The sequence below is a fragment of the Salvelinus fontinalis genome, chromosome 40 (genome assembly GCF_029448725.1).
Source record: "Salvelinus fontinalis isolate EN_2023a chromosome 40, ASM2944872v1, whole genome shotgun sequence".
Taxonomy (NCBI): Eukaryota; Metazoa; Chordata; class Actinopteri; order Salmoniformes; family Salmonidae; genus Salvelinus; species Salvelinus fontinalis.
This window is the reverse complement of record NC_074704.1, coordinates 402,960-418,332: the sequence shown is the minus strand read 5'-3', so window position 1 is coordinate 418,332 and position 15,373 is coordinate 402,960. Positions and strand designations below refer to the sequence as shown.

The 15,373-nt window shown below is 47.2% G+C and overlaps 1 protein-coding gene across 2 annotated transcripts; it reads right to left on the bottom strand.

Moving 5' to 3' along the window:
- Nucleotides 1-6,606: 6,606 nt before the first annotated feature.
- tekt4 (tektin 4) lies at nucleotides 6,607-15,149 on the bottom strand. Of its 2 annotated transcripts, XM_055906772.1 has the most exons (6): nucleotides 14,465-15,149; nucleotides 14,257-14,327; nucleotides 9,626-9,769; nucleotides 8,777-8,999; nucleotides 7,397-7,551; nucleotides 6,607-6,970 (listed from the first exon to the last, which is right to left on the bottom strand). In XM_055906772.1, the coding sequence occupies exons 1-6, from the start codon at nucleotides 15,002-15,004 to the stop codon at nucleotides 6,757-6,759; spliced, it is 1,347 nt and encodes a 448-aa protein (XP_055762747.1). In that variant the 5' UTR covers nucleotides 15,005-15,149; the 3' UTR covers nucleotides 6,607-6,756. The 2 variants fall into 2 exon arrangements, with proteins under 2 accessions (XP_055762747.1, XP_055762748.1); XM_055906773.1 differs by lacking the exon at nucleotides 9,626-9,769.
- Nucleotides 15,150-15,373: the final 224 nt, after the last annotated feature.

Genomic DNA, 15,373 nt, shown 5'->3' with positions numbered 1-15,373 from the left:
CCTCCCTCCCTCCCTCCCTCCCTCCCTCCCTCTCTCTCTCTCTCTCTCTCTCTCATTTATTCTAATCGATCCCTTCTCTTTCTCTCCCCCCATCTGTCTCCATCTCATTTTGTAGTTTAATATGCAGCTGCCCTCCGCTGAGAGGACAAAAGGTTCCACGCTGCTCGCCTTTCATTCTGAGTTTGATTATAAAACCATCAACGCATGCCGTCGGGAGGCGAGAGAATGTGGTCCGTTTGCCCACCGAGGAGAGAGTGTGTGTTGCCCAGGATCAGGGACGGAGTTAAAAAACACACACAGATACCTTTCTTTTCTCAGAAGCCGTCGCACAAAGACGCTTTAGGTCTCTTTAAAAGGGTTGCATGTTCATCTCCAAACGGATATTTGATTTGCGTACAATCTGATTGGAGCACAGAACTGTGAGAGGATACAGTACAGCGCGTCCATTCTTCTCTGATAGAACGAAGGCCTCCCTTACAAAACTGTTCTTCGTCTTTGATGACAAGTTGGCAACGGGGAGAGACGGAGAGAGTGGAGTCTTACAGCAACATGTTTTCTCTTTTGTTGAGATGTTCTTATCTAAAAGTGTTCAAGGGCACAGCGGCAGGAGACGGCATCTAGGACAGACCTCTAGGACAGGCCTCTAGGACAGACCTCTAGGACAGACCTCTAGGAGACGGCATCTAGGACAGACCTCTAGGACAGGCCTCTAGGAGACGGCATCTAGGACAGGCCTCTAGGACAGACCTCTAGGAGACGGCATCTAGGACAGGCCTCTAGGACAGACCTCTAGGACAGACCTCTAGGAGACGGCATCTAGGACAGGCCTCTAGGACAGACCTCTAGGACAGACCTCTAGGAGACGGCATCTAGGACAGGCCTCTAGGACAGACCTCTAGGAGACGGCATCTAGGACAGACCTCTAGGAGACGGCATCTAGGACAGACCTCTAGGACAGACCTCTAGGACAGACCTCTAGGAGACGGCATCTAGGACAGGCCTCTAGGACAGACCTCTAGGAGACGGCATCTAGGACAGACCTCTAGGACAGACCTCTAGGAGACGGCATCTAGGACAGGCCTCTAGGACAGACCTCTAGGACAGGCCTCTAGGAGACGGCATCTAGGACAGGCCTCTAGGACAGACCTCTAGGAGACGGCATCTAGGACAGACCTCTAGGACAGGCCTCTAGGAGAGGCATCTAGGACAGGCCTCTAGGACAGACCTCTAGGACAGGCCTCTAGGACAGGCCTCTAGGACAGGCCACTAGGACAGGCCTCTAGGACAGGCCTCCTAGGACAGGCCTCTAGGACAGGCCTCTAGGACAGGCCTCCTAGGACAGGCCTCTAGGACAGGCCTCTAGGACAGGCCTCTAGGACAGGCCTGCTGAGACAGGAATCCAGCCGAGTATCAAGGCCCTGATGACATGGACCCGTATTCATAAAGTATCTGACAGTTTGAGTGCTGATCTAGAACCAGGTCATCCCTGTCAATGTCTTCTCAGTCTTTATGATCTAAAAGCCTAAACTGATCCAAGATCAGCAGTCCTAGTCTAAGATGCTTGGTGAATACAGACCCTGAAAGTAGTTGAAGTGTAGCAAAGGACCTGCCAGGGTTGTGTATCAGAACAGACTCATATCTCCTCAGGTATTCTGTATCAGACTCATATCTCCTCAGGTATTCTGTATCAGACTCATATCTCCTCAGGTATTCTGTATCAGAACAGACTCATATCTCCTCAGGTATTCTGTATCAGAACAGACTCATCTCTCCTCAGATATTCTGTATCAGAACAGACTCATATCTCCTCAGGTATTCTGTATCAGAACAGACTCATCTCTCCTCAGATATTCTGTATCAGACTCATATCTCCTCAGGTATTCTGTATCAGACTCATATTTCCTCAGATATTCTGTATCAAACAGACTCATCTCTCCTCAGATATTCTGTATCAGACTCATCTCTCCTCAGGTATTCTGTATCAGACTCATATCTCCTCAGGTATTCTGTATCAGACTCATATCTCCTCAGGTATTCTGTATCAGAACAGACTCATATCTCCTCAGGTATGCTGTATCAGAACAGACTCATATCTCCTCAGGTATTCTGTATCAGACTCATATCTCCTCAGGTATTCTGTATCAGACTCATATCTACTCAGGTATTCTGTATCAGACTCATATCTACTCAGGTATTCTGTATCAGAACAGACTCATCTCTCCTCAGGTATTCTGTATCAGAACAGACTCATATCTCCTCAGGTATTCTGTATCAGACTCATATCTACTCAGGTATTCTGTATCAGACTCATATCTCCTCAGGTATTCTGTATCAGAACAGACTCATCTCTCCTCAGGTATTCTGTATCAGAACAGACTCATATCTCCTCAGGTATTCTGTATCAGACTCATATCTCCTCAGGTATTCTGTATCAGAACAGACTCATATCTCCTCAGGTATCCTGTATCAGAACAGACTCATCTCTCCTCAGGTATTCTGTATCAGAACAGACTCATATCTCCTCAGGTATTCTGTATCAGACTCATCTCTCCTCAGATATTCTGTATCAGACTCATATCTCCTCAGGTATTCTGTATCAGAACAGACTCATATCTCCTCAGGTATTCTAAATCAGACTCATATCTCCTCAGGTATTCTGTATCAGACTCATATCTCCTCAGGTATTCTGTAGCAGACTCATATCTCCTCAGGTATTCTGTCACTGTGTTTGTGTTAGCTTTCCAACTTTACATTTCTACATCAGATATGCACAAAGTCACGCTAATCTTTAACTTACAGAGAAACCTTTAAACTCAAGTCACACACACACACACACACACACACACACACACACACACACACACACACACACACACACACACACACACACACACACACACACACACACACACACACACACACACACACACACACACAGTCCAAGTCAACAATTCCCCTCTACCCTCCTTTCTCTTTCCCTCTTTCACTTGATCTTTCACAGATATTAATAAATCACTCATCTGAGAGGCTGACACAAGCGCGTACATACACATTAACACACACGACAGCCAGTGTAAGCAACAGAAAGAGAAGAGAGGATGATAGACATGGACAGATCTGTGAGGAAGAGAGGAGGAGGAGGGAGAGGAGAGGCGGGAGAAAAGAGGGAGAAAAGAGGAGGCAGGAGAGAGGGAGAAAAGAGGAGAGGCAGGAGAGAGAGGGAGAAAAGAGGAGAGGCAGGAGAGAGGGAGAAAAGAGGAGGCAGGAGAGAGGGAGAAAAGAGGAGGCAGGAAAGAGAGGGAGAAAAGAGGAGGCAGGAGAGAGAGGGAGAAAAGAGGAGGCTGGAGAGAGAGAGAAAAGAGGAGGGAGGAGAGAGAGGGAGAAAAGAGGAGGCAGGAGAGAGAGGGAGAAAAGAGGAGGCAGGAGAGAGAGGGAGAAAAGAGGAGACAGGAGAGAGAGAGGGAAAAAAGAGGAGGCAGGAGAGAGAGGGAGAAAAGAGGAGGCAGGAGAGAGAGAGGGAGAAAAGAGGAGAGGCAGGAGAGGGAGGGAGAAAAGAGGAGGCAGGAGAGAGAGGGAGAAAAGAGGAGACAGGAGAGAGAGAGGGAGAAAAGAGGAGGCAGGAGAGAGAGGGAGAAAAGAGGAGGCAGGAGAGAGAGAGGGAGAAAAGAGGAGGCAGGAGAGAGAGAGGGAGAAAAGAGGAGAGGCAGGAGAGAGAGGGAGAAAAGAGGAGGCAGGAGAGAGAGGGAGAAAAGAGGAGGCAGGAGAGAGAGGGAGAAAAGAGGAGGCAGGAGAGAGAGGGAGAAAAGAGGAGGCAGGAGAAAGAGAGGGAGAAAAGAGGAGGCAGGAGAGAGAGGGAGAAAAGAGGAGAGCCAGGAGAGAGAGGGAGAAAAGAGGAGGCAGGAGAGAGAGGGAGAAAAGAGGAGGCAGGAGAGAGAGGGAGAAAGAGGAGGCAGGAGAGAGAGGGAGAAAAGAGGAGAGGCAGGAAAGAGAGAGAGAAAAGAGGAGGCAGGAGAGAGAGGGAGAGGAAGTTAATTTCCTCACTGACAGAAACAGTACACACAGATTAAAAACATCTGGGCATTGTCATCTTTTGACACACACACACGACATCCATCCTAACACATCATGTTGTCTTAGACGCGGTCTACATGAGGGTGTCGGTGGTAATCAGCGGATGTCTGATGATTTGCATAGTATTTTCTCAGCTTGTTATTGTGAGATGGAAGCGCGCACACACACACACACACACACACACACACACACACACACACACACACACACACACACACACACACACACACACACACACACACACACACACACACACACACACACACACACACACTCTGATGGTCTCTGTTGAATTCATAGTTCTCTACTGCCATCATGTGGACAGAGTTAGGTACTGGGTCAGACCAACTGGCTAGTTTAGTGGTAGACCACTTAGGACCAGAGTTAGGTACTGGGTCAGACCAACTGGCTAGTTTAGGGTAGACCACTTAGGACCAGAGTTAGGTACTGGGTCAGACCAACTGGCTAGTTTAGGGTAGACCACTTAGGACCAGAGTTAGGTACTGGGTCAGACCAACTGGCTAGTTCAGGGGTAGACCACTCAGGACCAGAGTTAGGTACTGGGTCAGACCAACTGGCTAGTTCAGGGGTAGACCACTCAGGACCAGAGTTAGGTACTGGGTCAGACCAACTGGCTAGTTCAGGGGTAGACCACTTAGGACCAGAGTTAGGTGCTGGGTCAGACCAACTGGCTAGTTCAGGGGTAGACCACTTAGGACCAGAGTTAGGTACTGGGTCAGACCAACTGGCTAGTTTAGTGGTAGACCACTTAGGACCAGAGTTAGGTACTGGGTCAGACCAACTGGCTAGTTCAGGGGTAGACCACTTAGGACCAGAGTTAGGTACTGGGTCAGACCAACTGGCTAGTTTAGTGGTAGACCACTTAGGACCAGAGTTAGGTACTGGGTCAGACCAACTGGCTAGTTCAGGGGTAGACCACTTAGGACCAGAGTTAGGTACTGGGTCAGACCAACTGGCTAGTTTAGTGGTAGACCACTTAGGACCAGAGTTAGGTACTGGGTCAGACCAACTGGCTAGTTCAGGGGTAGACCACTTAGGACCAGAGTTAGGTACTACAGCACGATTACTCAACTGCTTCACTTTCAAAGTGTTCAAAAAACAGTTTAATTCATTGTTTCTCAGACAGCGGCCATTTTGCTCTCCCCTTCCTAATACCATGACCGAACACTTAAAGTGACAGTGATCGTTTGGACCAATCAACAGAATTTCAACAAGGGTCTTACACATTCAATGTATAATTGTTTATAACCTAGGAATACATGCATAAGCTTTCTTTAGTTTCCCTTCATTTCACATTTAATGTAGAGATGTTACACCAAATTGCACTCTATTCCCTATATAGAGCACTACCTTTAACCAGAGCCCTATTCCCTATAAAGTGCACTACTTTAGACCAGAGTACTATTCCCTATATAGTGCACTACATTAGACCAGAGCCTTATGGGAATAGTGTGCCAGTTGGGATACAAACCCGGGAAGATGTTCCCTCCCTTCTGGTCTCACTCACAGATCTGATAGGACTGGATGTGCGAAAGCAAGATGTCAGAAATTAGACCAGGGCTGCCCAACCCTCTTCCTGGGGATCTACGATCCTGTAGGTTTTCATTCCAACCCTCTTCCTGGTGATCTACCATCCTGTAGGTTTTCAGTCCAACCCTCTTCCTGGTGATCTACCATCCTGTAGGTTTTCAGTCCAACCCTCTTCCTGGTGATCTACCATCCTGTAGGTTTTCAGTCCAACCCTCTTCCTGGTGATCTACCTTCCTGTAGGTTTTCAGTCCAACCCTCTTCCTGGTGATCTACCTTCCTGTAGGTTTTCAGTCCAACCCTCTTCCTGGGGGATCTACCATCCTGTAGGTTTTCAGTCCAACCCTCTTCCTGGTGATCTACCATCCTGTAGGTTTTCAGTCCAACCCTCTTCCTGGGGATCTACCTTCCTGTAGGTTTTCAGTCCAACCCTAATCTAGCACAACTGATTCTACTAATTATCTTCTCACCAAGACCTGAACTAGCTGAATCAGGTACTGTATATTAGGTTAACGTTGGAGTGAAAACCTTCAGGACCGTTGATCTGTTGGAACAGGGTTGGAGTCTAAACCTACAGGACAGTTGATCTGTAGGAACAGGGTTGGAGTGTAATACAGGACAGTTGATCTGTAGGAACAGGGTTGGAGTGTAAACCTACAGGACAGTTGATCTGTAGGAACAGGGTTGGAGTGTAAACCTACAGGACAGTTGATCTGTAGGGACAGGGTTGGAATGTAAACCTACAGGACAGTTGATCTGTAGGAACAGGGTTGGAGTGTAAACCTACAGGACAGTTGATCTGTAGGAACAGGGTTGGAGTGTAAACCTACAGGACAGTTGATCTGTAGGAAGAAGTTTGGGTTGCCATGGGTTACATCTACCAGTTGTGTCAGATACATGAAGGGGAGTGATCGAGGGCAGAGGGAAGGGAGTATCTTACTGCTTTAGTGTACATTCTTAGACTAGTGTCTAGTGATCAGTCAGCTGTGACAGACAAACCTTTATTGATTGACACAACACAACTGTAAACACCATCAAATGCACACAATGTCGCACTAGTCACTAATACAGGCTTGATCACACACACACACACACACCCACACGTCCCCATATCCCCCTGTCTCTCTCTCTCTCTCTTCAGTACCCAGACAGGGCTATGACGGTGGGGTAGCGGGTGCGGTGGGACATGCACTTGTCCCTGTCGATGAGCAGGCTGTGGGTCTTACAGCCGATGTCCTTCTCCAGCACCATGCGGGACTCCTCCAGGTGGGACAGGGAGCTCCGCGCTGCAGACAGCTGCTGCTGCAGGGAGGACATGGTCTGGGAGATCTGACCTACCTCACCCACCAGGCTGGAGACAGACAGAGAGAGGGGAAAGAGGGAGGGAGGAGAGATAGAAAGGAGGGGGGAGAGGGAGCACAAGGAAAGAGAGAAAGAGAGCGCGAGAGAGGAGAGAGGGAGGGGAAGAGAGACCGAAAGAGAGAGAGAGAGAGAGGAAGGAGAGGAACTTGTCATACCAGTGTAGGTGTTTGTGAAAGATGGGAGAGACAGAGAGGTTTGGGTGTATGTCCGAGTGAGTGTTTACTGGCTTGCGTGCCTGTGTGTGCTTCTATCTGTTTGTGTGTGTGTGTGTGTGTGTGTGTGTGTGTGTGTGTGTGTGTGTGTGTGTGTGTGTGTGTGTGTGTGTGTGTGTGTGTGTGTGTGTGTGTGTGTGTGTGTGTGTGTGTGTGTGTGTGTGTGTGTGTGTGTGTGTGTGTGTGTGTGTGTGTGTGTGTACCTGAATTGTGGGTTGTCCCTACAGAGCTCCATGTGGGGTCTGTGTGAGCGTTGATGCAGCCTGGACTGAGCCACTCTCAGAGGGGCTTCTTTATCATACAGAGCCTGCTGAAGAGACACAATGTTCCTCTCCTGGGCCCCGATCTGTTCCAGGATCTACACGCACGCACGCACGCACGCACGCACGCACACACACACACACACACACACACACACACACAGTGTTGAGTTCAGGTGCAGCATTCTCTGCATTCCAGCCTCAGCTGGATAACCCTTTGGGGGGTGGATAAATACAGTGCATTCGGAAAGTATTCAGACCCCTTGACTTCTTCCACATTTTGTTATGTTACAGCCTTATTCTAAAATAGATGAAATAAAAATAAATCCTCATCAATGTACACACAATACCCCATAATGACATCACAATAACCCATAATGACATCACAATACCCCATAATGACAAAGCAAAAACAGATTTTTTGCCAATTTATACAAAGAAAAAAAGAAATATCACATTAACATAAGTATTTAGACCCTTCACTCAGTACTTTGTTGAAGCACCTTTGGCAGCCTTGAGTCTTCTTGGGTATGATGCTACAACCTTGGCACATCTGTATTTGGGGAGTTTCTCCCATTCTTCTCTGCAGATCCTCTCAAGCTCTGTCAGGTTGGATGGGGAGCGTCGCTGCACAGATATTTTCAGGTCTCTCCAGAGATGTTCGATCAGGTTCAAGTCCGGGCTCTGGCTGGGCCACTCAAGGACATTCAGAGACTTGTCCTGAAGACACTCTTGCGTTGTCTTGGCTGTGTGCTTAGGGTTATTGTTCTGTTGTAAGCTGAACCTTCGCCGCCGTCTGAGATCCTGAGCACTCTGGAGCAGGTTTTCATCAAGGATCGCTCCATTCATCTTTCCCTCGATCCTGACTAGTCCCCCAGTCCCTGCCCCTGAAAAACATCCCCATAGCATGATGCTGCCACCTCCATGCTTCACCGTAGGGATGGTGCCAGGTTTCCTCCAGACGTGACGCTTGACATTCAAGCCAAAGAGTTCAATCTTGGTTTCATCAGACCTGTTTTCGCTTTGTCATTATGGGGTATTGTGTGTAGATTGAGGAGGATAAAAAAACTATTGTATCCATTTTAGAATATGGCTGTAACGTAACAAAATGTGTAAAAAGGGGAAGGGGTCTGAATACTTTACGAAGGCGCTGAGTGTCATGAAAACCTTCAGGTCTTCTTCAGATAAAAACATTCCCTTTGCCTGCTGGGTAGGCGCCCATTTCTGTATGTTTTGTTTAATTAGAGGAAGGGTTGAGTTTTGGCTATTGAAACGACACACACACACACACCACCTCCACCAACCCGCACCACCCCAACACACCTGAGTGAGGTGCAGTTGTAGCTGTGTCTTGGCCTCAGTGAGCTGCAGACAGCGCTGGCTGAAGGCCTGGTCTACGTTAGAGCACTGGACCCTCAGGTCCTCAGCCGTCTCCTGTAGGACCCTCTCCACCAGCAGCCTGAGCTCCACACTGGCCTGCTCCTCCCGCTGCGCAACAGACAGGTTGTCCTGGGTGAAAGACACCCACGCATCACGGTTACACAGCCTGGGAGAGAGGAGGGAGATGTTAACACACTGTTAATACACACACACCAACGCATCACGGTTACACAGCCTGGGAGAGAGGAGGGAGATGTTAACACACTATTAATACGCACACACACCAACGTGGTGTCTGAGTTGGGGTGGTACTGTGTGTATTATACAGCTACTCACTGGTCCGGTAAATTGTCTGAGTTGGGGGGGTACTGTGTGTATTATACAGCTACTCACTGGTCCTGTAGGGTGTCTGAGTTGGGGTGGTACTGTGTGTATTATACAGCTACTCACTGGTCCTGTAGGGTGTCTGAGTTGGGGTGGTACTGTGTGTATTATACAGCTACTCACAGGTCCTGTAGGGTGTCTGAGTTGGGGAGGTACTGTGTGTATTATACAGCTACTCACAGGTCCTGTAGGGTGTCTGAGTTGGGGTGGTACTGTGTGTATTATACAGCTACTCACTGGTCCTGTAGGGTGTCTGAGTTGGGGTGGTACTGTGTGTATTATACAGCTACTCACAGGTCCTGTAGGGTGTCTGAGTTGGGGAGGTACTGTGTGTATTATACAGCTACTCACAGGTCCTGTAGGGTGTCTGAGTTGGGGAGGTACTGTGTGTATTATACAGCTACTCACTGGTCCTGTAGGGTGTCTGAGTTGGGGTGGTACTGTGTGTCAGTACTCATGTTGTTGTAGCGACCACACTGGTCATCCAGACTGTAGGCCTGGTACTTATCAGACCAGTCCAGCTCCAGAGTCTGCTTGGCATCTCTGTTACACCTGATACACACACACACAGTGGGACACAGTAAGGGGCAGAAAGCCAGTGTGAGGGTCTGGTAGGGAGTGAAAAGCTGAAGTGAGGATAGTCATGTGATTAACTGTTCAACAGTCTAATAGTCATGTGATTAACTGTTCAGCAGTCTAATAGCCATGTGATTAACTGTTCAGCAGTCTAATAGTCATGTGATTAACTGTTCAGCAGTCTAATAGCCATGTGATTAACTGTTCAGCAGTCTAATAGTCATGTGATTAACTGTTCAGCAGTCTAATAGCCATGTGATTAACTGTTCAGCAGTCTAATAGCCATGTGATTAACTGTTCAGCAGTCTAATAGCCATGTGATTAACTGTTCAGCAGTATAATAGCCATGTGATTAACTGTTCAGCAGTCTAATAGTCATGTGATTAACTGTTCAGCAGTCTAATAGTAATGTGATTAACTGTTCAGCAGTCTAATAGCCATGTGATTAACTGTTCAGCAGTCTAATAGTCATGTGATTAACTGTTCAGCAGTCTAATAGTCATGTGATTAACTGTACAGCAGTCTAATAGTCATGTGATTAACTGTTCAGCAGTCTAATAGTCATGTGATTAACTGTTCAGCAGTCTAATAGCTTTTGGGGTAGAAGCTGCTCAGGAGCCTTTTGATCCTAGACTTGGCGCTCCGGTACTGCTTACCATGCGGTAGCAGAGAGAACAGTCTATGACTAGAGTGGCTGGAGTCTTTGACAATTTTTAGGGCCTTCCTCTGACACTGCCTGGTATAGAGGTCCTGGATGATGACAGGGAGCTCGGCCCCAGTGATGTACTGGGCCATATGCACTACACTCTGTAGTGCCTAGCGGTCGGATGCCGTGCAGTTGCCATACCAAGCGGTGATGCAGGCAGTCAAGATGCTCTCAATGGTGCAGCTGTATAACTTTTAGTGGATCTGAGGACCCATGCCAAATCTTTTCAGCCTCCTGAGGGGGAAGAGACGTTGTCATGCCCTTTCCACCTCTGTGTTGGTGTGTTTGGACCATGATATGTCCCTAGTGATGTGAACACCGAGGAACTTGAAGCTCTCGACCGTCTCCACTACAGCCCCGTGGATGTGGATTGTAGCGTGCTCGGCCCTCCGTTTCCTGTAGCCCAGATCAGCTGCTTTGTCTTGTCCACATTGAGGGAGAGGTTGTTGTCCTGGCACCACACTGCCAGGTCTCTGACCTCCTCCCTGTAGGCTGTCTCATCGTTGTCGGTGACCAGGCCTACCACCGTTGTATCGTCAGCAAACTTGATGATGGTGTTGGAGTCGTGTGTGGCCACGCAGTCGTGGGTGAACAGGGAGTACAGGAGGGGCCTTAGCAACACAGGGGACGTGAAATTAAGAATATTTTTTGTGTATTTGCGCTGCGTTGCCAGGTTACCATTTTCCAATGAAGCACTGTGCGTAGCTGGACACACTGTTCAAAAGGAATTTTCAGGTAGGTTAAAAACAAATGATTGATGGATGAACACACACTTTTCAAATGTATTCCAGTGGCGGTTCTGGGGGGGGGGGGGGGGGGCAGTGCCCCTGTGACAACAATTTTGGACCCTCTTGTGGCCCCCCTAAATGTGGAGTATGAAATAATTTTTACATAACTAATTTTTGCTATCGTTCTTTTTTTACATCCGTTATTAGACAGTGGCAACGATGATGATTATGAACATGGTCTTTTGCCTGCAATGCAGTGAAGAAAACGATGACAACAATAACGTCTAATGTAACTGGCCCCTCTAACAGTACAACTGGCCCCTCTAACAGTACAACTGGCCCCAGCTTGGCCCCCCCAGTTGAAATGGTCTACAACCGCCACTGATGTATTCACCTGAAAATAGGCTGTGTTGGGTTTGATAACTATGTTTCTATGGAACAATTAAAAAAAATATATGATTGAACCTTTCTGTAACAAGGCAAGTCAGTTAAGAGCAAATGATCATTTACAATGACGGCCCACACAAACGCGGACGACGCGCCACCCTATGGGACTCCCAATCACGGCCGGATGTGATACAGCCTGGATGAATCACAATGTTAGTAAAGTAATGACTGTTAGCACTGTTGCAGAAGACACGTTTCAGTTGAATGTATTCAGTTGTGTGACTGACCAGGTATCCCCTTTCCCGTTCTGTATCTCGGCCTCCTTGGTTTTTCCTTTGTATGGTTTGGATGGTTTGTGTGGTTTGGATGGTTTGGATGGCTTGCATGGTTTGTGCGAGTACCTACGTGCTCCAGACAGTAGGGGGAGCCAGAAGACTAAAACTCAAAGGACACCTTGTTACCCATATCAGGGTCCTATTCATGAATACACACTGAGCAAAACTTAGACAAACAATATTCAATGGAAAACAAAAATGAACATGTCTTATTGGGCAACTTCAGGTAGTCCATCCCTGTTTGAGTCTAATTTCCTTTGTTTGGTGCCTAATGAATAGGCTCCAACCCAGCTCAGCTGTAGTCTTAATGAATAGGTTACAACCCAGCTCAGCTGTAGTCTTAATGAATAGGTTACAACCCAGCTCAGCTGTAGTCTTAATGAATAGGCTACAACCCAGCTCAGCTGTAGTCTTAATGAATAGGTTACAACCCAGCTCAGCTGTAGTCTTAATGAATAGGTTACAACCCAGCTCAGCTGTAGTCTTAATGAATAGGTTACAACCCAGCTCAGCTGTAGTCTTAATGAATAGGCTACAACCCAGCTCAGCTGTAGTCTTAATGAATAGGTTACAACCCAGCTCAGCTGTAGTCTTAATGAATAGGTTACAACCCAGCTCAGCTGTAGTCTTAATGAATAGGTTACAACCCAGCTCAGCTGTAGTCTTAATGAATAGGTTACAACCCAGCTCAGCTGTAGTCTTAATGAATAGGTTACAACCCAGCTCAGCTGTAGTCTTAATGAATAGGTTACAACCCAGCTCAGCTGTAGTCTTAATGAATAGGTTACAACCCAGCTCAGCTGTAGTCTTAATGAATAGGTTACAACCCAGCTCAGCTGTAGTCTTAATGAATAGGTTACAACCCAGCTCAGCTGTAGTCTTAATGAATAGGTTACAACCCAGCTCAGCTGTAGTCTTAATGAACAGGCTCCAACCCAGCTCAGCTGTAGTCTTAATGAATAGGTTACAACCCAGCTCAGCTGTAGTCTTAATGAATAGGTTACAACCCAGCTCAGCTGTAGTCTTAATGAATAGGTTACAACCCAGCTCAGCTGTAGTCTTAATGAATAGGTTACAACCCAGCTCAGCTGCAGTCTTAATGAATAGGTTACAACCCAGCTCAGCTGTAGTCTTAATGAATAGGCTCCAACCCAGCTCAGCTGTAGTCTTAATGAATAGGTTACAACCCAGCTCAGCTGTAGTCTTAATGAATAGGCTACAACCCAGCTCAGCTGTAGTCTTAATGAATAGGTTACAACCCAGCTCAGCTGTAGTCTTAATGAATAGGTTACAACCCAGCTCAGCTGTAGTCTTAATGAATAGGTTACAACCCAGCTCAGCTGTAGTCTTAATGAATAGGTTACAACCCAGCTCAGCTGTAGTCTTAATGAATAGGTTACAACCCAGCTCAGCTGTAGTCTTAATGAATAGGTTACAACCCAGCTCAGCTGTAGTCTTAATGAATAGGTTACAACCCAGCTCAGCTGTAGTCTTAATGAATAGGTTACAACCCAGCTCAGCTGTAGTCTTAATGAATAGGTTACAACCCAGCTCAGCTGTAGTCTTAATGAATAGGTTACAACCCAGCTCAGCTGTAGTCTTAATGAATAGGCTACAACCCAGCTCAGCTGTAGTCTTAATGAATAGGTTACAACCCAGCTCAGCTGTAGTCTTAATGAATAGGCTACAACCCAGCTCAGCTGTAGTCTTAATGAATAGGTTACAACCCAGCTCAGCTGCAGTCTTAATGAATAGGTTACAACCCAGCTCAGCTGTAGTCTTAATGAATAGGTTACAACCCAGCTCAGCTGTAGTCTTAATGAATAGGTTACAACCCAGCTCAGCTGTAGTCTTAATGAATAGGTTACAACCCAGCTCAGCTGTAGTCTTAATGAATAGGTTACAACCCAGCTCAGCTGCAGTCTTAATGAATAGGTTACAACCCAGCTCAGCTGTAGTCTTAATGAATAGGTTACAACCCAGCTCAGCTGCAGTCTTAATGAATAGGTTACAACCCAGCTCAGCTGTAGTCTTAATGAATAGGTTACAACCCAGCTCAGCTGTAGTCTTAATGAATAGGTTACAACCCAGCTCAGCTGTAGTCTTAATGAATAGGTTACAACCCAGCTCAGCTGTAGTCCTCTAGGCCTTTCTATACTAATGTGTGGAAATGTGTGATTACACAATCAAATGAAAAGAGAGGATCTTATAAATAAACCATGTATGTAGTTACTGCTGATGCATCTAAAATATTCATGGCGGTTGAAGTAAATGCGGGGAGATTGTGACACTAATTGTGACACTCACTTGATTTGATTGACAGCCTGACTCAGCGTTCTCTTCAACAGAGCCTGGATGCTCCTGATCAACTCCACCTCCTGTGGCCCACAAACACAACCATCACGTTATTTTCAGATTGGTTTCTAGTGAAATAACGTCTAGGCAACATTTAGTAATGATACAAGTATTTAGGTGAACTAGAGCAAAGACAAGTCGATGTTCTTGTTTTAATCACCTTAAGCAGCTCCTCCTCTACGCTGTCTTTAACCAGGTCGGGCCCCAGCCGCCGTTCCCGACACATTAGGTTATCCGTGGCGATGGCGAACGGGGTCTCGGTGGCGTCCAGCGCCTTCAACAGCCTTCTCTTCTGCCCCAGGAGGAGGTCTGTCTCGGCCACCAGCTTCTCGATGTGCCGCTGCAGCTCCGACTTCCAGAAGTGGATATTCTGCAGTCTCTCGCCCAGGTGCCGCGTCCCCTCAGCTTGGGTGTGCAGAGTCCCGGACTCGGTCTCCTTATACACTGTTTTGGACTCATGGCAAATCCTCTCTGCGTTGTTTCGGTCAGTAGCGGCCTGGTGAAGGGTAGAGAAGTTATTGATGTGCCATTCCTCCGGGCTGTACTTGGCTGAACGGTACCCCGCCGTAGCCAAGCCGGAGGAGGGATAGAAGCCCTCCTTGAATGTGGCCTCTGCGTCTGTAGGCGGGAACGGCTCGCCTGCTTGGGCAACTGACCTGCTGTCGAAATTATGTCTGGGCACTAAAACTTCTGAAGACATTTTGTGGCGAATTGGTGATACCTGGTTTTAAAAACACTGCGATCCGACACAGGATTGTAGTTAACGGAGTCGCAGCACAACAAGAGCCACACAGGGGAAGTGAAGAATCACTTGTTTTGTATTTGCGCCGCGTTGCCAGGTGACCTGTTTCCAAGGAAACACTGTGTAACTGGACACGCGATAATGCCCCACGGTTCCAAATTAATTATCAGGTAACAACAAACGTTTATACCCATTTATATGTACAAAAATGGATGTAGCAACTAAGGATTGCCCCTTTAATTGATGAATAATAATTGTTTTAATAATGTCAATAATAACTTGTGTTTTTTTCAGAAACACACACACACACACACACACACACACACA